This window comes from Cololabis saira, chromosome 4 (assembly GCF_033807715.1).
Source record: "Cololabis saira isolate AMF1-May2022 chromosome 4, fColSai1.1, whole genome shotgun sequence".
NCBI lineage: Eukaryota > Metazoa > Chordata > Actinopteri > Beloniformes > Belonidae > Cololabis > Cololabis saira.
In genome coordinates, this window is record NC_084590.1 from 25213555 (window position 1) to 25235921 (window position 22367).

Genomic DNA, 22367 nt, shown 5'->3' on the forward strand with positions numbered 1-22367 from the left:
CGAGTTTCTGAAGTGCTGAACTAATCAAAGTGCCAATAACCTTCCTGAGAAAAAGAAAGAAGAGAAAAAAAAGATGGGGCCATGAGTCAGGGCACTGCTGCAGATTGCTCAAGTGTGAAGGTTGTGCAGCTGTGATATCATGCATGTGCATATACACTTGCCACATGTCTGTGATGCTACCAAAACCTCCAAGAATTAAGCGACAGCTGCAAAGGATCAGGAAGCCACAGCATCAAAAAGTAAATCCCAGAGCTAGAGAGCAATGAAGGGCAGAATAGGCATAAGAGGCTTGAAACTTGAGAGCAGGGCACCAATAGAAGAGGTTCACTCCATCTCACATCTGCTCCACCAGCACCTTGGTAGAAATACACTACTGGGGCGTTAATTAATAAACCAACATTACATTTAAAAAAACAAAAAAGAAGAAACACTACCTAAAACAGCAATGCCATTTAATTTATTTTTATTAAAATGTTATCACATTATAAACTTGACAATGAAGTTTAAATCAAACTCAAGCACAGTTAAACAGTGTCAACAATGTATTCCTGCCCTGGAAAACAGCACAGCCTATTTCCTCCTCACAACTCAGCTGAGGCTCCACGACTGTTCAGTTATCCCTCGGTCTTGGTACAGTCATATGGCTTCCACCACTGAGCAAACTGCAGGACTTTTTTCCTCTGATCATCAAAATTCTCTCTGATCGATTTTCTCCAAAGACGTGGCTCCACGTCCATCATGCCTCCTACTACTTCCTGTAAAGGAAAGACAGGTTAATCATTTTCACTGTTGCTGAAAAAAATAATAAAATGACTTGAAAGACAATGTTCAAATAATGAACACCATCAATTCTTGTAGTAACCCTTTATCCAACAAATTGTAGGGATGCATCAGTACCAACAGTAACATTGAGTTTTTTTTAAATCAGGCCTGATATTTAAATAGCGAGACTGGGCATCGGATAACGGGACGAATCCATTTACACTATGTAAACAAAGCAATATCTATGAGGTTAACACAAAAAATGATTATATTCTCGTCTTTTTATTGACCACAGTAAACATTAACAGTAGTGGAGGAAATGCGTTGAAAGCAAATATAGATTTTTTTATTACTTTGACATTTGATCACTGACTTCATGGAAAATTAATTGACAAAAAGCATTACATTTGAAGGGGTTTAAATACTTTTATTGCCAGTATTTTTAATAATACTCAACAATTCAGTACATTTATCTCTGTGATGTCCATCCATCCATCCATCCATCCATTTTCTATACCCGTTTCATCCTTTGCAGGGTCACGGGGGTCTGCTGGAGCCTATCCCAGCTAATATCAGGCGAGAGGCAGGGGGTTACACCCTGGACAGGTTGCCAGTCTATCGTAGGGCCTCTGTGTGATGTCTTACACTTTATTTCACAAAGCTGAGAAACTAAGATTTAAATAAAGCCTGTTGCTCTAGTTTGTTCCAGATATCATCGATATAATAAAGTCAGCATCAGGTATTGGCCAAAATGCAAAACCAGCATCAGCATTAGATTCAGGACTAGCAGGATTGGTGCATCCTCAGCAAATTACCACATTTGGTAACTTCAATAAACAGACATACAGAGATAATTTGATACGGTTAATATTTTTGAAGTTCAGGTTTTTCACTGAGTGGCCTACAAAGGGAAAATTATATGGAGAAAGATTGGAGAAAGATCAGGACTGGGAAGATACTGATGGAGGTGAAGCTGAAAAATCTGTTGTGGAATTTGTCAAATATGTCATCAACAGATCTTTATGAAATCACTTAGAGTTGCTGTATTGCAACTCTGCCAATTTATTAAAAAGAAAAAACAAAAGACAAAAACGAAAATACATGTCTCCATTTTGTTTGTCATCATTTTTATCAGCACTGCCGTGACAAACTAAAAACAAGTGTTTTAAAGTCAGGTAAAAGTCAGGTGTAGTCAAGTTACAGGATGATGAACATAATTGTAGATAAGATCTCAATAATTTAATGTTACTAAATGACTGCGACTTCGACATGCTAAAGCAAGAGAAGAGCATGAAGCCGCAGAATATTTAATAGTCTTAATGCAACACTGACCTTGCCAAAGTAATGGGGAAACTTCTGCTCATTTTCTATGACGTGAGCAAAACCTCCCTGCAGTCCAAAATCTACAGCAAAGTATGGCAAACCACGAGGAACCTACAAGGGCATAAAATAATAACAAGTAAATTAAAATACAGGGAAGAAAATTCTAAATATGGAAACAATATGAGACAAGATGAGACAGTAATCATCAGTCATGGACTTGAGATCAGCGTTAAAGACTTACAGCTTGACGGACGTCTTTTGAAGAGAGGTCAACAATCTTCTTGTTCATGGCCCATTCTTCATCACACTCCATTAAAGCTTTCTAAGAGCACACACAAAAAAGTCTATTATGAGTTGTCAGTTTTGATTTAAACTCAAGCCTATCCAAGAGTATAAAACTGTATAAAAACTGGTCAAATTAACTTTGTGTAAAACAGAGATGAGGCAAAAACCTTGAAATATATGGGTGCCATGTCACCCAGTTCCCGGGGTAGTGGGATACACTCCAGGACCATGTGTTGTTTTCTGCGTGGGTTCATGTACGTTTCCATAAACACACAGTCCAACTCTAAGGTCTCAAACATACGCACCAAAGTACGTCTGAACACCTGAAAAGGACCAAAAGAAGTGAATTTAGTCAGCTTTTAAAGCCTGACGTCAAGTGACGCCAAAATACAACAGTCACTACTTTACAAAGTGGATTGATGAGGTTTTGATTGACAAACCTGCATTTCTGACCAGATATCCTCATCCAGTCCAGTGGCAGAGGAGTGATGGTGAAAAGGGCAGATGAGACAGTGGCCTTCAGTCAGGGATACTCCAGCAGGCAGGCTCAGATATACCTGGAAACGTGATTGGAAAGACAACAATTACCAACAATGACCAACAAATGACTTTGTACTTGAGTTTTGGATTATGTGTCTGGCAAAGCAACATTATTGAAAACAATATTTGAAGAAATCAAGAGTGTTTCTGTTTGCAACAATGTTACAACAATTACATTAATTACAATAATAATGAAAATATGATACATTTGATTGATTGATTGATTGATTTCGAACACATAAAAAAATATAAGATTTTAAAACAAATTCAAAACATACAGAAAAAAAGCAACAACAACAAAAACGTAACACAAACAGGGGGAAAAAAAAAACAGTGTCCGAAAAGGAGCAGGTTGAAGTAAAACTTATTTAACCCTGCCCCTTTGTTACCTCTATCATAAATTAAACATAAATATTAATAATAAATAGCTGCAATTACCTAATAGGCTACCAATTTTCCCATTAGTTGTGCCTTTGCACCTAAGCAGCTAACAAACACCATATTGCCTTAACATAAATCCTCCTCAACCAAATAACTTCCCAGAACTTCCTTTTTGTATCGTTTTTTAAATTGATTTATATTTGTACATTGCTTCAACCCATCACCCAACCCATTCCATAAATCCACTCCAACAACTGAGATACACATGCTTTTCCTTTTAGAATGAAAACATTGTTTTTTTAAATTAAATTTTCCTCTTAAATTATAACCCCCCTCCCTGTCACAAAACATTTTCTGTAAATTCCCTGGAAGTGAATCAGTTCTCGCTTTGAATATGATTTGTAGAGTTTTTAGTTTGACAATATCCCAGAATTTCAACACATGCGACTTTAAAAACAGTGTGTTTGTGTGATCCTTATAACCCATTTTAAAAAAAAAAGGGGGGGGGGGGACCCTGAAAAACTCTTATGATTAAGAAGCACAGACCAAAGAATGGTTTGGATAATTGTTTTATACGTAGCTTTCTTGCTGACTCACAGACTCCCTTGCCCTGTTTAAAAACAGCCAACATGAACTGTCCCTTACCTTGCTCCCAATGGCGATTATGAGATGCTTCTGCAGTCCTTTGCTGCTGAAACAGTACTGGCATTTATCCATGGAGGCAGCCAGCAGCCTGCTCTCCTGGATGGCTTTGTTTCTCATCCTCTCTTCTTCCCTCCCTTCGCCCTCCCGCTGCGCTGCACTCGACACAAACATGTCATCCAGCGTGTAGTTGTCACCATCTGTCTTCCCCATCATCTGGATCGTTGAGTGGAGTGGTGATGATGTAGACGACGAAAGTGGTGGGAAAGAAAAAAGAGAGAGACAAACAGAAAAAAGGGATTATGGTATGGAATTCAGTCTCCTTGCCAAATGGGCTTTACACTTCTGTGATTTGTAATTGTCATCATATACATAAAAAAAATAATTACACACACACACACACACACACACACACACACACACACACACACACACACACACACACACACACACACACACACACACACACACACACACACACACACACACACACACACACACACACACACACACACACACACACACACACACACACACACACACACACACACACACACACACACACACACACACACACAATACTCTTATGATTGTAAATGACAAGTAATTGCCTGTGCATTAGTACATTTTTATTTATTTATTTTTTATTAAATCCCAGTTTAACTTTTTATGTAAAAGAAATAAACGCAAATGTCGTTTTGACCACTTCCATTGAAGACAAAGTCACTGTAAAAATGCCCTGCAAATATAAACTATCCATAAAACTGGAAGGTACTGTAATTTCACTTAATGGAAGATGGAGGTGCATCCCCACCGGCATGCCAACATACCACACTGTGCCATTGATGTGTTTGGGCTGCTTGTTGGTCAGTCTCACACTGTCCACATTACAAAGCGGGACACACAGATTGACTCCGACATTTCTACATGCGAGTCTTGTCACCATGGTGACTGGGCAACAGGTTGCAATGTGTGTGCATGCAAGGTTGGGAGGTGTTAGGAATGCCTCAAGAGTGTGTGTGTGTGTGTGTGTGTGTGTGTGTGTGTGTGTCTTGCTGTGTAGGAGTGAGTGTGTGAGAGTGAAAATTGGATTAGTTTAGTGGCAGTGTAGGAGGAAGTGTGTGTGTGTAGACTGCATGGAAGTATGCACATACTGTAGTGGGCCAATTGCAAACAGTTGTTTTATTCTAACTCAGATGCCAACACGTATAACCATGCTTGTTGACTAATTAGGTATTATATGGTAGTTATAAATCTACAATGCTATCAGCCCTCATTTTTCATCTCATTGTTTAAACAAGAGTCAGCTAATGATCAATTATGCATTGATGCATTTAACAATGTGACTTGTCAATATTGCAATAAGCTGAGAGAAGAGAGAAACGTGATAAAAAAAACGTGTGTTTTAGTAAAGAAATGGACCACAGTATACCTGTTTAAAAAGTGTTTTTTTCATAGATCTTGTGCAAATGTATTCCATGAAAATAAGGTGCAATATTTTATCTTTTTTTCAGGAAAACATTTGAATGAGTGATGGATAAAAAAAAAAGTCAGTTGTGGTGTCCAAAGCAAGACCATTAATGCAGAGATGGGTAACATCTTTTCCCATAGGACCATAACAACATAAATTCAAAGCCTCACGTTGAACAACTGCAAAATGAGCAAGGTTTACCGGTTGAATGTATCATTGAAGTCTTTTAAATGAAAACTCAAGATTTTCTGTTCTGCAAGCCAGTATGGCAGCATATAGTTTACTCATTCATGGCAGTTTAACCATACTTCGTAAATATATTCCTCCTCAAAAATCACGTTCGGCCATGACTGGCAGAGAAATTGAATCCAAATTAAATTAAGAGAGCCCTTCTGCAATAGTAAAGTATCTCTAACTTCAACTTTGTCCACTCCCCTCAAGATTAATTAGCAAAATGCAAATTAAATGATTATTGTGCCATTGTGTTTTCATTTAAGGAGGACTGGACTGAGTTAACCCCTCAGGCTATATTTCTGTCCATGTGAGCATTAGAGCAGTTCGCTGCTATGCTCAGAGTAGTGAAAATAGCAGATAAGCCTGCGGCCTCACCATTGATGCTTGCTAGATAACATGCCCACATAACTGCCAGCACAGTTTACAATGTAAAATCAAAGAACATCTGGAAAGATTTGGCTTTAAGATAAAAGGTATATTAAACAAAAATCAACTAAACACAGCTTATCAACCAAATATAGCAATAGAAACTGACGTAAAAACAAACACAGACATATGTGCTAAAGGTGTAAATGAGGAACAGAATTTAGTGAACGATATTTATAAGAACTATCAAATGCATTTTTTCCTTTTAACGTATCATGTGATATTTTTGGTGTTTTATTTCAGGTATTTCAGGATAGATACCCAATGTCATCTTTAAAGAAATTATCATTTGTTTGTTTTTTTAAACATTTGCATATTTATGTAAATCAAGTGTATCAAAACCTAAATTACACCGAATCAAGGAAAATTGTTCATTTTAAAAATGTTTTGTCCCTGAATCTTATCTTACCTCATGAAAAACATCTTAATATTGTTTGGAACACGAAGGTGTCGCTACAATAGCAGATGATTCTTCAAATATGCATATTGCTGCAAGAATCCACTAAATCTAAAATGAGGACGGTTCTCACACGTTTTTAACACAGAGAATAATATCTGTAAAATCGGATTGGTCTCATCCATTAACAAAACCTGTCAAATGTCAGATAGAGTTGTGCTGAGTAATAGCCAGCATTGAAGTTCACCTTTAACTTTTAAACATTAGCCATATCTTTTTTGTATAAATCCTGGCTGGTTATCTGTGAAAAATCAGATATTAGTGCATTATTGAATTAAAAACAAGAGGTCAGAATGACCAAGTCATTTCACCACCAAACTGTAAATCAGTTCACTCTTTTTTTTTTTTTTTTTTTTTTTTATTAAAAAAACAAACAAAAAACAATTCATTCTTAAGAACCAAAATCAACATTTGCAGCAAATTTGGAGAAATTCCTTCCAGGCATTCCTGAGATTTTGAGTTCATGAGCGTGTAATAGATGTGCAAACTGAGCAAGAACATCATGCCTTTGGCCACAGCTGTCACCAGCATAGACGCGTAAAAATAGACTATGTCAGACATGGGAGTAAAGGAATCAACTGAAGGGGAACGATTAATGGTAAACAAGAACAAGAAGAATGGGAGAACAACCAATAGATATGTAATTGAATGTTTTTGTGTTAATTATGTGTGCTTATTATGAATGAAAATCTCATTCAGATTTATAACCAATTTATGAAGGATCAAAAATAAAGGCTCTCAGTAAAATGCCATATTCCCATAACGCGCACTCACGCACGCAGATCATAGATTGGTCTTGACTCAATAAAGGGGTAAGGAGAGTAGGGGAAGGAAGTTAGTGATGAAAGATTTAGAAAGAAAAGGAGAAATAGATGAATGTGGCCATGACAGCATTAGAGAAACAATTATTGAATGTGTGACAGAGACTGAGAGGAAAGGCTAAAGACGAGACTCAACTGAAATGCAGAGACACAATGCAGTTTTCTTTCCGTAAGATCATCAGTCTATAGCTATGATTAGTAATGATATTTATAGAAGCCCTGCCATGGTAACCGTAGATCTATTTATAGTGTCACTCTTTAAAAAGGTGCAGTGCAACTGTGTGTATTTTTATACACTTCGCACTACATGTGCGTGAGGGAAGAGATAGTCAGAGAAAGAAAAAATACCATGGACAAATATTAATAACATCTTTTTTATTGCCATGGTAACTCGTCCATCCTTTTGTTTAATCAAGCCACTCTCTCTCTCTCTGTCTGTCTCCCTCTCAAAAATGTGTTTTGGCTCTGAGAGGGATGCAGCCTGTAAATTTGCTGATAAACTGACAGACGCATCACAACATGCCAGTACCCATCTGTGGTGAATGTCGATGTCAAGCTCACAGTGGATGAAACAGTGCAAACTGAGATGAGTAGTGAGCAGTGGTGAGAAAATGAATTATAACATGGAGCTAAACACCAAATGTAACAGAACAAATCCTAAATGCCTATCCTTGCCCTCCTCAAGTCAGAGATGTGACAGAATTAGTCTGGGTAATGCTCATGTAAACACAGAACCATACTTGTGCAGAACTGCTTTCCTTTACCTTTGCTCTTATTGCTGCAGATGGGTGATTAATCTCCCAAATATGATACATAAAAAAAGCAGCATTTAGTGTATATTGGTAGATCAACAATGTTGGTCCTTTCACTGTTTTTATCAAAGTTCAATCACAGCTATCTAATGTATAGCCAGCGATGAGCCCTAGTTACATGGTTTTGACTTCATCGTTTCAAACTAGGATCAGAAATGGAACAGTCCACTGAAATCCATCTCTAACAAGGGTAATAACCATCAGCTTCAGAATCAACTAAAGAAGGACAGATATATAATGAGACAAGCTGCAGACTGGGGTCAAATGCACACCTGTTTCCCAACTATGGCAAAAAACAACAACATATAACGCCCACGGCATCAAAACATGACAGGCTGCAAGATGAAGGTACTTTTTGGAAATGTCACTTATTTGAAGAATTGAGAGCACACAATGATTTATCTGCTCATTGGTCAACACAAATGTGTTGGGAATTTTTAACTGAATTTATGCTCATGGATCGCTAGAAATGTTACACAACAAAACTTTGTCTGGTTCAGGCTACAAAATATTTTGACTAACATCTATGAGGAGAAAAGAACAGGTTGGCTCTTTTCCCCGTTTGTAGGGAAGAGCAACCTTTGGTGAAAATCATCAATGTTGTGAAAGTTGTCATACATGTAAGTGTACTCTTTATTCAAGTTACACCAGCAAGACCTGATCTACCCTACTCCAGTTACATTTTAATGCAATTGTCAAAAGTGTACAAATTAATCACTGAAAATTCAAGAAATAGACCTCACAAAAACATTACAAGACAAACTAAAGAGTTGTAGCCACACTATGAAGCGAATGCAAGGCTGTAGTAAAACATTTTCTTACCTTGGCAGCCATACGAGAGTAGAGGGCATTCTGATCCTGTGCAGAGCTCATCTTCTCTCTCCTCACCATCTCCTTCAGGCCAACATTGTCGTCATCCTGGAAGTAGCGCACACGCTCCCCATCAACATGGGTCTCAATCTGGAAGGAGAGACAACAAAAGAGACAATGGTGAGCAAAACGATTCCCTGCAAAAAAAAAAAAAAAGCATAAATATCCTTTAAATCTATCCCAAGTACACACCAAATCATAGGTTTACAAGTAAGGATGGGAAAAAGAAAAGGAGAGCTTACTAGAGAGAAACAAGAAAGATGGTAAAGGAAGATCCTTAGCCAGTTATAAGTTTATAATAAGTATAAACAGAAAACGTACTTGACAGGTTTGTTTACTTTTTGTACACTTCATCTCAGAGACAAGTCCCTGCACTCATTTCACAATTTGATTAATAGTAAGTAATAAACAAATGACAGAACATAAACGTTACTTGCTGCACATTTTCTCAAATCTAACAGCAACCGTTTAAGAGACCCTCTGAAGCGGTATGTGCGGTATCTCAAATGTAGTTTCCAAACAGCTGTCCTGTTTTCTGTTTATCTATATTCTTGCCAAGCATCATCCCACTCTTTTACCTTGTTTTTCTTTCGCCGTCCTCCATGAGGTTCCTGCGGGCCAGAGGGGCCCCTGACTGGCCAGGCCCGACCTGACTGATCAGTTCTGAACAGCAGAACCTCCTGGTCTTCAGAAGAGCCACCTGTGACCTGAAAAAACAAAACACCACTGATTATTTTTGTGTATCCACAACAATATGGCTGTTTATATGCTTGATTTAGCATTTAGCAAATAATGAAAGCTTGAAAAGGTGTTCTGAAAATCATCACTATATACCATCAGCGCCACGCAATCAATGCTAGATTTGATCATAACTAAATACACAACTGCTTATGTGAAGACAGACCTTTAATTCAACAAGTCTGAGTTGGAAACACTGACTTTAAAATAATGGTTTTGGCATTCTAATAATCTTTTATCTCTTTTTAAATTTCAAAGTGAATATTCAGAAGTTGAAGGTTCTGGACTCCAAAATAAAAATAGCAGATTTTACAGAAACGTCCAGGTTTGTGTTACAGTAAAATTGAAAAGTTAACTTCTTATTAAGAGATGATGAATTTGTGCAAATAAATGTAGACATTAATCTTTATAGCAATATAGTGCGGTGCTTGTTTAAGCATTTCTTCACTTTGATGACGTATAAATGATGTTAATTGGCAAGAGAAATCAGTGTAACCAGAGAAATGGGGACTGACTCAAGAAACAAGAGCAGGGTGAGTGCAGCACAGGACAAGAGAGTCACAGTTATCTGTTCAAGTCCACAGAATTATGCCTTTCAAAGCATCACATACAGTGCAAACATTAACATGAGCCAAAGCAGAAATAAGAACAGTGAAGACGACGAGCCAAAACTCTGCCAATTTTCAGGACTGTACCCACAGAGTGCTTAAGTACTCCTCAGCTACAAAGTGCACTAAAACCCATGAATTACGACATTTTCTCAAAAGCTATAGTATTTCATGTTGGTCTTAAGAAGGAAACTGGCCTAACATGCAAAAAGATCAAATAGTTATCAAAGATTGGTCTCCAAGTATTTATAAAGTACGAAAGTTCTCAGTTTCTGTTGGAGGTCTGTTGTTGTTCATCCGCACACATATGCAAGTGTGTGTGATAAGAAAGAAAAAAAGAATGCCAGCATGAGTACATGAGGCATTGCCAACATTTCAAGGACGTTGCCTTCTGTGTTCCCTTTAAGAAACATAGTGATGCATGAAACGCAGGACACACTGTCTGACCTCTGGTAAAAGAAAGCTGTTCACAAACCGAAAGACATTGGCCCGGTTTCCCAGATCAGTTAAGTAGTTCTTAACAGCGAAAGACTTCTTTCACAGGCTCCTTAAGATGGTTTGAAAGAAGTCTTTCGCTGTTAAGAACTACTTAACTGATCTGGGAAACCGGGCCATTGTCCCTCATCAGAGGTCTGCTGAAATGTGCAGCAGGAACAGTTTTCAAACAGTAAGATGAAAGTGCTAACCAGCAAATTTCCCTGGAAAGCTGACAGAACAGGCGAGTTTAGGTAAATATGAAGAAAAGGCTAAGTGTGTTACTGTAACCTGATGTTTGTTTCTCTGAGTTTCTGCATCAGGTGAGCTTTAGAAAATATATTAAGTAGTTTTACTTGTTTAGATAGCTTTTAGACTGGACAAGAGATAAAAGAAGCAGTCAGTAGTTAATCTTACAACAAAGTATTCATCCAAGTGTTCAAGACTTCTAATCACCAAAGTTTTTTTCACATCTTATGTTACCATTTTTTGGAGGGTTTTGGGGGGAATTTGGCTTGACAGACCAATATTTTGAATTATTTAAAAAATAAAATAATAAAAACAGTCCTGAAACAACTTATACATTTACAAAGGTGGCATTAAGAAATGCAGAGTGGCAATACTAAAACATTAAGACAATTGAGTGATTCTTTGCTCAACACCAAGAGTTAGTAGTACTTCAGCGCTGGTTTTCCTGAAATAAGAGCTAGCACATATGTTGTTGAAATACAAAAAAACTACTTCTGAGTTACACCGTGACTCCAAAGCAGAACTGGAACCATATCAGTCAAAAAAGGGTCTAAGACAAAGACTTGGAAACAGCATCTACAGACCTGACTTGACTGATCCTTTTCATGTTGCTTCTTTCTAGTGGCGTGTTCTTCCTTGGCCTTATGAGCTGCCGCCAGCTGTGACTTCAGCTTCTCAACCATGGCCTGAAAATACACGTGCACCAATGTATTTTAAACAATAAACTTCCTCTTCTCAGTATCATAAAGCAAAATTATGTACAGGGTTTCTCGATGATGCACAAAATGTTTACACAAGGAAACAAACATCAGAAATCAATTTTTTTAATACGTATATGAACCAGTTTTACAATTGCGCTGCTTGGAGAAGAACAGTCTGACAGTTATACAGGACAGTGGATGTTAATCTCTAAAACTAGAATGCGCTTGCTGATGCATTTTCAAGGACATTTAATATCTCTTATTTATTTTTTTATGTATATATGACAAAGAAATACACTGCAGAAGAGGGAGAGACAACTTAGGCAGACGTATAGGAGAACCGCTTACGCCACTGCATGCCGTGACAGATACAGGGTATAAAAGCAAAGAGCATAACTGTTAAATGTATTCAGCCTTTGCAGAAACTCAAAAGCATGGACACAAAGAAGTTTGGAACTATTAGTTTTATTGATTTACTTCCCATTATCGGGGTTAGGGTATGTGTATTTGTTTTGTAAAAGACAGTGTTGAAACACGTTTTTAACAGTGACACATTTAGACAGAAGAGGAGTGGAGCGTACAGATTAACGAACACTATAAATTCATGGATTCCTTTGGTGCTGTGAGAGATAAAGAACAAGAGGAGACTACATAACATTAAATGGATGGTCATTAAGTTGTATCTACCTTAAATAAATAAACCATAGATCCCATAGCTCATTTGACGATTAAAAATATAAACTATGAGCAAACTGAGGCATAGAGCACGAGGCCCACACCACCTTCTCCTTGGCCACCTCCTTCAGCCATTCTGGGGCTCAGTTCTCCCATCACCACAACATAAACATATCACTCCCTGATCTCACAATCCACCAGTCACAGCCAGATAGGAAATGCTGAGATCAAAGAAAGTTGTTCTGATCACTCCCAAGGAGTAAACCACATCTTAGGGCATGTTCTTTTCATTCTGGAATGTAACATTCTACAGTAACAAAAACAGAGAACTGACTCACCGTGTTGCCCATGATCTCTGCCTTTATCAGCCTGGACCCCAGTTTGTTTAGCTCATCCTCCGATAACAAAGGCATCTCTTCCTCTTCCTCCTCACTTTCAGTTGCAGGCAAACATTAGGAGGAGTGTTTGAAAGGTAGACAAAAAAAGACAACATGTATTAAGGTCAGATTTTAAACAAAACGCTGCTTATACGACCTTATGGGAAATTTTCAAAAGTCTGTAAAAATACCTGAATTTATCTACCTGGTTTATGAAATTTTCCACATTATAACACATGTGATACAGACACCTTGAGTCTCTTGTTCAGTGTTTCATCTCCATCTTCCACTGGAGACATTTTTTAATGGTAATTCAACCTCTGAACCCCTGGTTTCAGTTAATCAGTTATTCCAACCAAACAACAGCATTATATTCCGTTAACAGTAAACTCACTTCTAATGTTTTTGTAATTGAAACATTTAGCTGTTTGCTTCCCCTTCATGGTGTTTATCTGTTATAATCATTAGAGTTCTTGTGCCCCCTCACTGCGATCACAACAGCAGCCTGGGAATCGTCGTTCTAGGTGATTACACTTCCCATAGCATCGTTTCCTTATGCTAGCACACTGTTCACTCATTTCATGCTGCAGAGGTTCTGACTTCCAGTTTTACCCAAACAACTCAGGCTATCACTGCTTTGTAAAACTTTCTGTGTTCTGCCTCATTAGGCGGACATCTGGCCTACAACAGAGATAAATGTTGGGCTTCTAAAGTATAACATGTAAACTTATTTGTATTTAAATAAATGCTTTAAATTTTAAGTTTACTTATTTCCTTTGAAATTGGCTTTTTTTTTGTTACAACAGTAAACTATTTTTGCCTTTTGCAGTTTAATATTGTGACTTTCTTGTGGGGCAGAGCAATGTCCACCACAGAATTAATAAAATACCCATTTGTCTTAAAACAAAACAAAAAAAAAAAACAAACTTAAAAATCAAAATTGCTTATTGAAAATTTTGAGAAGAAACTCTTGGATGCTTTACCAGAGCTTATAAAATACCTTTTTCCCTCCGATCCAGCTCATTTGAGGCATACACCTAAACACAACTATCATACATGTCAGAGAAAATCTACTTTTGAAGGGAAGAAAATAAAATGCTTCACACCTTGATGAAACAGAAGCTTGAGAAGCACTAACTGCTTTCTCTTCCTTGCTCTCATTTTCCTGCTGTGCTTTTTCACAGCTGTCGGGTACATGGGCAGGAGTGCCGTTTTTCTTCCAGGTTGGAATGCTGGTGTGTTTTGGGCCAGAGTCCTCATCATCAGAGCTGGGTTTCAGGAATCCTGTAGATCGCCCTGCTGGAGGAGCGCGCTGAGGTACTGCACCAGAATAATAAACAGAAAGCTTGTTTAAGTTGGGTCTGGAATGCTAAGACTTGGTGTTTTTTAAATTTGATGTAATTATATTTGATATTATAAGTTAATCTTATGTTTGGCCAAAACTGCTCATTTAAAAAACTTTTAAAACTTTTTTTTTTAAAGTTTTTATAAAAAATAAACAAAAGCAAACCTGATTTATCAGACGCATAAAAGAATAAATCTTGATAAACCCACCTGCAACACTGTCATCATCCTCTGAGGGTTTGATGAAACGGCCTTTTAGTGAGAGGGAGCGCTGATTCAAGCTATGGCCAGAACTTGACGAGGATGCAGTTGACCTCTCTTTTTCTCCATATTCATCTCTATATTTATCTCTCTCTTTATCTCTCTCTCTTTCATTGTCTCTGCCCCTGTCTCTTCCTCTATCATTTTCCCTGTCCTTGCTCCTTTCTCGGTCTCGGTCTCGGTCTCGGTCTCTCTCCTCTTCTCTTCTTTGGTACCGCTCCCTCTCCTCTCCTCTCCTGCTATGGTACCTGTCTCTGTGTTGGGGTGATGAGTCTCGTTCGCTTTTTCTCCATGGAACAGAGCCATGTCCATCTTCCTCTCTTCTCCTCCACCTCTCCCTGGCACCTTCCTCTCCCCTCCTGTACCCATCTATTGTTGAACTGTCTCTGCTTTCTTTCTTATAACCATACACTGCTATCTCAGCCTCACCAAGTCTCTTTTGAAATTCCTCCACGGACTGTTAAAAGGAAAAACACAAGTAAAATTTAAAGGTTTTGTGTCTTTTCATAGGTTTTGCATATCAAAAACTTCTTCCTCAATGTCCAAAGCATCAACAACATGAGAGTCTACTGACCAAAAAAAGGCCAGAAGAATTCAAAGACAGCTTCTGTACTGTCAACTAAAAGTGGCCCAATCAAGAACATGTGGTGCCAAGTGCATGATGTCAGACAGAAAAGTCATTCATAGATGCAACAGCAGTGCATGTGTTTAAATCCTTCTTAGTCAAATCTACTTGTTTAAACAAGGCACTTTTGCTCCCATTTCCACTGGGTATGTGAAAATATAAATCACTGTCTTTATGCATGAATCTCATTGTAATCCACAAGGTGGCTTTGTCATGTACTGTACAGTTCGTCTCTGCTAATTTGTGCAAGTGAATGAGGACATCCAGTTCCTACCCCATATCTCTCCGCCACCACGTTATCCACGCTGCGCTTTTCCCTCTCTGCCTGCTCCTTCATCCTTTGATAGCTCTTCCTCAGCCAGCTCAGACCAGCATCGTTCACAACTGGGCCTGCAGGAATGTACAAAGAAAACATTTACAGAGAAATACACAGAAACTTGTATATGCCATTTACGGTAACCAATACCAAATAGTCAGTATCTTCTAATATCAACTCACTAGATGTTTCAAAAGTGAAAAAATTCAAGTGAGTTTCATTAGATTCCACATCCATAAAAAGCTTGCAGCACATGTCAGTAAGTTCCATTTACAAATAAAAATTATGCAATAAAAATTAAGAGGAATGAAATCAGAAGGAAAACATACAGTAAGTGCACGCTGCTGTTTTAAACATTTGAATCCAAAGTTCGTGATCAGAAAGAAGGAAAAAAACTTGAGGGGAAAAATAGAGTACACTACGGGATATAAAAAAAAAACAAACCCAGAAAATCCTCTCATCAAAGGTTGAATACATTTAATTTGCAAAACTGTGGTACTGAAGTACATACAACTTTGTCAAGATAAGAAAAAAAACATGCACATTGTGATTGAAAGTCTCTGTGGCTGTGATCATGGTCAACACCAGATTTTTTTGTGTGTGCGTGTTTGAGAACATGTTAACACACAATCTGCTGTTTGTGATTTATATTGTAGGTCAACAGAGTAACAGGAGAGAACATTAGAAAACACTAAAAAACCCTTACATGCTACGTTCCACAGGCTTTACCAATTTCATGATTTATGATGTTTAAGGTACCATTGTTTGCAAACAGCACGTTTTACACTTGACAGGTGGGCCTCTTTTTTTTTTAATTCAAATGTAAAGAAAGGGATATGGGGAAGAAAAGTGACAGGTTGAAGGGCAAATAAAAAAGGTCCATCAGCCTGTTTTTTTTTAATTTTTAATATATGACTTCTGTTAAGAAAAAAGAAAAAGCCCTTTCGTCATCATTTATGGAGCTGGTTTAAAAATTACTGCAATTGAACTGCATTACTTCAAGATGTACATCATTGTTTTAAAACAGTTTCCTATAAAAATAAACAAGTATAGAATAATCAAGGATATACTGTATCTCCCACTTCTACAACATGGCAATTGGGAAATAAGATGAAAGAAACAATATTCTTGTTTAGTATGTAGTTTTAAGGGAAAAGCTAATGTCTGTTTTCTTCCTCTTACTAGGACTCTTAGTCGGGATAAAGCTTACAGCAGAGGGGGCTTACCGGCTGTAGAGGAGACCGTTCCTCCGCTGCACAGATAAACCTGTCAACCTTGCGCAGCTTACTCTCACCCATTTATGTGAATCCCAAACTTAAAACCTCTTTTCAAATATAACTGCATAACATTTTTCTGTTTCCAACTATATGTGCCAACATAAACCTTGTTTTAAAAACACCAACCTCAACTAATGACTGCTGCTGTCCTAATCACAGAACTACTTCTGAAATGGAGTCAATACATGAATGTGGAGATGAGAAGTTACTGCTGGAAAACCAAGTCTCAGAAACAAACCAATGTTTTAGATGAAATTACCCCCCCAAAAAATGTACAGGAAGTTTTTTTTATCTGGAGGCGCTAAGAAAAAAAACAAACAAAGCAGGCAAATGGCAAATTTGACATGGTTAGAAACTTCTCTGGTGTCTGTTAGTAGAGATGCCTAAACAGCGTGATCCAATAACGGTATTACCTTTTTTGACAGAAGTACCAGCTCTTTCCTCTGGTGGCAAACCAGTTCCTCCATCTTTCCAGTATGGGTTAAGCTCCAGTTTGTGCAACCCAGCCTAAGAGAACCACAAAAATAATATAAAACAGAGGCACAACCGGTGACATCAGTAAGGGTGCTTTCACACCTGTAGCGTTTCAAGCAGTTGTACCGGAACAGGGAGCGTTTCCCCCTAAAGATCGGAACGTTTTGGTATATGTGAACACAGCAATCGCGCTCTGAAACGGTACAAAACAAGCGTTCCGAGATCGCCTAGGAGAGGTGGTCTCGGCCCGATTCCAATCGAGACCTGAAACGGTTCATTTTTTTTATTTGGAGTGAGAACGTAATCCACACAGCAACCGAGACAACTCCATTCATTGTGTATGTGCGACCGCGGCGCAAGGAGAGGAGTCGGTCCAGCTCCACCAACTCCTCTCCTATTGGACGTGCGAGATGTCTTCCCAGCACGGCACAAATTAAACTTTGTTTGAAATTAAACAATGTTCAATTCGGGCAGGGTTTGCGCAGCGCAAACCCGGCTGCAGCAGGCGGCCTCTCGTCCGCTGCCGGGCTCCGCTCTGCGCCGAGCGCACATAAATGAATGGGTAAAGCCTGATTTATGGTTCCGCGTTAAATCAACGCAGAGCCTACGGCGTACTCTATGCCGTAGGCTCTGCGTTGGTGTAACGCAGACCATAAATCAGCCTAAAGCCGGCAGCTGCGGTCTGTGCTGCGCTGAAAGGGGCGTGTTGTTTATGCCGGGGTCGGAAGAGAAAACTCCTTCCGCGTTCATTTGACCAATCAGAGAGCAGCTGGTTCGCGCATGGCATTTGTTATCAGCTTTGAAACGGTACAGACGTTTGCCTTGTGAACACAAACTCCACGAACGAGAAACGGAACAACTGTATCGGTTCAGCCCCTGAATCGGAACAAAACAAACGGGCCACAGGTGTGAAAGCACCCTAAGACATCAGTTTTACAGATAACATTTAATGTATACCCAACTTTCCTAACCATAAAGGAAAACTTGACCAGCAGCAGAAGGGGACACAGACCTGCTCAATGGCCTGAGCCTTGGCTCTCTCTTCCTCTTTCTGTCGTTCTTTCTCAGCCCGCTTCTCTGCAGTTGAAGTGGTTTTCATAGCAAGGAAGTCAAAGGTCATCCATTCGTCTCTCTACATGATACACACACCAGTCAGGGAGATGAACAGGAATATCAATACATAACAATTCTTAAAAAAGTCTAAAGCCTTGCAATTTCGTGGGGATTGGAGGAATGATTCCTTGGCAGATCATGTGTAGCTCCAACGCTAAATAACAATAAAATATTGTCTGTATATGTAGATAAGCCGGTTTACATATCTTCTTCTGTATTCTTGGCAATGAGTAAAGGACTTTAATAGTGAGAAGACAAAAACAACGTGAAATGTATCATATTAATTTAATCATCTTAAAAAGGAGACAGCTTAAATAAATGTTTTTGAACAATATCAAACATGATTACATACTATGGGCATAATTCTGTATTGACATTGGGACAGGATATTGAAGCTACCTGATTCTGGGCTGCGCTGAGGGGATTTGCTGAAGGTTCGGACGCCTCTGGAATTTTCCATGCTTTAGATGACTTTGACTGTGTCTGAGGCTGAGCCTCAACCCATTCCTCTGCAGAGTCCTGACACAAAGACAGCAATGAAAAAGAATAGTGATAATGGGAAAGAATTTACAGAAGATTATGTGATACAGAAAGGTAGAAACAGCCAAACATCTAACATTCTTTTCAGTCAGCATCCAAATGAAATTACTACTTAATGATAACCATCATTAAGGAGCATTATTAACTTCTTAATGATGAGAAATTAATGATAATTTCTTCCATTAAAAACAGCATTCCCGAATAACAAGACATCCAGATTTTATCCCAGCTTCAAAAGGAGCCTTGTTTAACTTTACTTCTCAATGAAAACTACAATACAAAGAATTTTCACTAAACATTAATCACCAGTTAGTCAGGGAGAAAATGAATTGCTTAACTTTTCAAATAACTACTATCCTGTGTGGTCGAAATGATGGTCATTCTTCTGGTGTTACCTCGAGATTGTGTTTCAAAGAATAGCACAGTGGGAAACCGTCTACCTCGGAAATGTCACTTGAGCCATCGATGGCCTCTCCTGTCGATTTCTCCTTCTTGGCCTTCCTCTTCTCCTTTTTCTTTTTTGATTTCTTCTCTTTCTTCTTTTTCTTTTTAATAGATCCCTCCTGTTGGGCATTTACATTTAGTTATTTGGATAAAAACGTTTATGTTACATTTCATTTAGCAAAATGACTTAAAACAGAGGAATACAAATCAAGTGACTAGCCACAGTGACTTAGTAGATCACAAAGTAGGTGCCGATTAGTTAGCTTTCAAACAAGTGCAGTTTAGGAAGTTAAAGGGAGAGCAAAGTTCATGACACAAAATGTTCTTGTAAGAAGATTTTTTTTAACCCTTCTTGAACGTAGAGAGGGACGACTCTGCTACTCTGGTTACTGGTAACTTGTCCCACCATTGAGGAACCACGTGGGAGAACAGTTTTGACTGTGATCATCTTGTGTAAGGACAGGCAAAGGCCAGTCTGTGTTCTCGTGATGAGTGCAGTGCTCATGAAGGAGTCTTTAAGATCTAGTTCATATAAACAGGTGTGGAACCCAAGATTGTGTGTATAGTATAATATGTATAGTACATGCACAATATAATAAGTAAATCCCACATGTGAGCAAGGGTAACACATGTCCCCTTATATCCCTTTTTTACTTTTGTTTTGCTCCCGTCTATAGTAAAAGAGCAAATGGTATTTTTTTTGGTTCTGAAAAATATGTCTGATGTGACTACCGGTACATCAAAAGAAACTAATTCTTTATTCTTTCTTGGCTGTAGGTTTGATTTATATATATATATATATATATATATTGATTAAAGGGGTAGAGAAAGTGTAAAAGAACTGAATTAGAGTATGATGCAGAAGAGTATACAACTGTATTTCCAAAATTAGTTTGGATGCTGTAAAATATTTATTTAAAATAAAATAACTTGCAAAAAGTTTAAATGTACAGTATATAATATAATACAATAAAACACATATTATATGATGTTATATTATATTATTTGTGTAACGATATGTGGTCTATTCTAGTCTACATTACAAAATATAAATAGTACAAAGACTGAATTTTAAAAGAAGAACATTTTTAAATTGTGTAATAAGAGGAAAGCATTGAAGGAATTATAGGACTAAATATGATGATAAATATGCATGTGCACTTCGACTATCAGCAAGACTCCCTCCTCCAAAACCCCCGCACAGACCCTATCAGGGAGGCTGAGGAGTTTGAGACCCTTGTAACTGGAACACATCCTCTCTAAACTTTCTCAAAAAAGGGAACCACCATTCCAGTCTGCCGGTCCAAAGGAACTGCACCTGAAGTTCATGCAATGTTGCAGAGATACATGAGCCAAGACAGGCCTACAGCATCCAAAGCATGGAGCTTTTTAACTACTTTGGTAATCTCAGCCATAGTAATGGATGAGCCCATCACAGACTCAGCTTCCTCTATGGAGGATGTGTTGATGGAACTGAGAAGATACTGGAAATATTCCTTTTGAACGACAGATGACAACCTCAGTCGAGGTCAACAGCACCACATCCTCACTCTTCACTGTGTTGGTGAAGCTGTGCTTCACAGCTTCCCACCTGCATCAACTAATGTTTACCAGAATCTTCTCTGGGCCTATTCAAAGTATACAGGGAAGTCATAAAAATATACATTTGCATATGTAAACATGTGCTTTTCTTATTTTGAATACATTTTTCAGGTTGAATTGACTTTTTGAACACTGGTGTGCAACGCATACGACTTTGCACATCTCACTATCCATTGCACTATTTAAGCAATGAATCATGCCACTGAACAAAAAAATAAAAAAAAATGCATCTTACGTCCTCTATCTGCTTCAACCTCTGGTTGATTTCGGGGAGAACCCAAGTATCCTCCCCTCTCTGCCTCTTCAGCTCCTCTTTCTTCTCTTTTCTCTCATACTGCTGCTTGGCCTGGACAGAAAACAGAAATAAGGCAAAGCAAGTTTATTTATAGAGCACAATTCAACACAAGGTAATTCAAAGTGATTTACATCAACATTAAAGCAGCAAGATACAATTAAACAGTAAATAACAAATAAAATGAAATAAAATGATAAGAAAAGAGGTGAAATAATAAAAAGGAGCTGACAGTTGGAGCAGACCTCAGGTCTACAGGAAGTTTGTTCCACCGGTGAGGAGCAGAATAACTGAACGCTGCCTCACCTGCTTGGATCTGGTTCCTGGGAACCACAACAAACCAGATCCAGATTTGTTTCACACTCTTTACGTTCAGGAACCATCAACCTCTCTATGCAAGTCTGTGTAAACAAACCTTACAAGATAGCACTCGTTTGTAAAACTGTGTACATGTTTGATCACAAGAACGAACTTGGGATAACAGCTAAATCTGGCAAGGTGAATAACTGCGATCAAGACATAAAATAAAAGGTAAAAGACGCGGCAGGTCTGCTATCTGTCTGGTCCAGTGTTTGCCTGGTTGTTCTCCTGCCCTACAGCACGATTTATCTGCTCAGTGTCAACACGCACACACACTAACTGTTGTTAGAGCCAGAGGAAGAGCATGTGGGCGATAAAGAGGTGCATGTTTACATACAGACGCAGGAAAACAGCAGACACAGCTGGTAGCCTTTAGCCTTTAGCTTTCACTGGGGTATAATGTTAGCCACAGCTGCCGCCAGTGGTATAAACACACACGTACATATAAACTTGCTGCTACTGCTTGTGCTGCTATTGCAGTCCGTACCTTTTCCAACACTCCTGTCGTTCCTGCCGTTTCTTTTCTTTTCTTTCTTCGATGAAGTTAGCGCTCTCAAAACTGACTCCATGCGTCGCCATGACACCCTCGCTTTACGGCTCTGCGGGAGTCGTAAAGCGACCTGGTTTACGACAACAGTTGATTTGTGGGTATTGAAGTCCCCGTAGAACTACATGCACGTTACAGTTTTTCTCAGTCGCTTTGGTGCTATTCTCAGATCAGAATGAAAGTTCTCATAACTATTAGTTCAACCTCCACAACATGTAGTCCTTTGTCCACATCATAGTAGCAGTTTCTCCTTCCTCTGAACAAATTGCAAATGCTTTTGGACATGTATCAGTTGCTCTCATACAATTCTCTGCTGTTTTACAACA

General features: G+C 38.5%; 1 protein-coding gene across 1 annotated transcript; it reads right to left on the reverse strand.

Moving 5' to 3' along the window:
• Positions 1 to 422: 422 nt before the first annotated feature.
• Positions 423 to 22063, reverse strand: LOC133442515 (CWF19-like protein 2). The gene is made up of 20 exons (XM_061720524.1): positions 21982 to 22063; positions 21441 to 21457; positions 21078 to 21188; positions 19237 to 19359; positions 18656 to 18775; positions 18156 to 18275; positions 17083 to 17176; positions 15351 to 15466; positions 14401 to 14908; positions 13953 to 14166; positions 12808 to 12901; positions 11678 to 11779; positions 9603 to 9731; positions 8977 to 9114; positions 3937 to 4149; positions 2811 to 2927; positions 2538 to 2693; positions 2327 to 2407; positions 2095 to 2196; positions 423 to 755 (listed from the first exon to the last, which is right to left on the reverse strand). The coding sequence occupies exons 1-20, from the start codon at positions 22061 to 22063 to the stop codon at positions 615 to 617; spliced, it is 2778 nt and encodes a 925-aa protein (XP_061576508.1). The 3' UTR covers positions 423 to 614.
• Positions 22064 to 22367: the final 304 nt, after the last annotated feature.

Excerpts from the sequence above, each read along its gene's own strand:
- LOC133442515 (XM_061720524.1), bottom strand. The coding sequence starts at position 22,063 with ATGGAGTCAGTTTTGAGAGCGCTAACTTCATCGAAGAAAGAAAAGAAA. Across the intron at positions 15,467-17,082 it reads TGGTACTTCTGTCAAAAAAG|GCCCAGTTGTGAACGATGCT; the intron begins GTAATACCGTTA and ends ACATTCCTGCAG. Across the intron at positions 9,732-11,677 it reads AAAAGGATCAGTCAAGTCAG|GTCACAGGTGGCTCTTCTGA; the intron begins GTCTGTAGATGC and ends TTGTTTTTTCAG.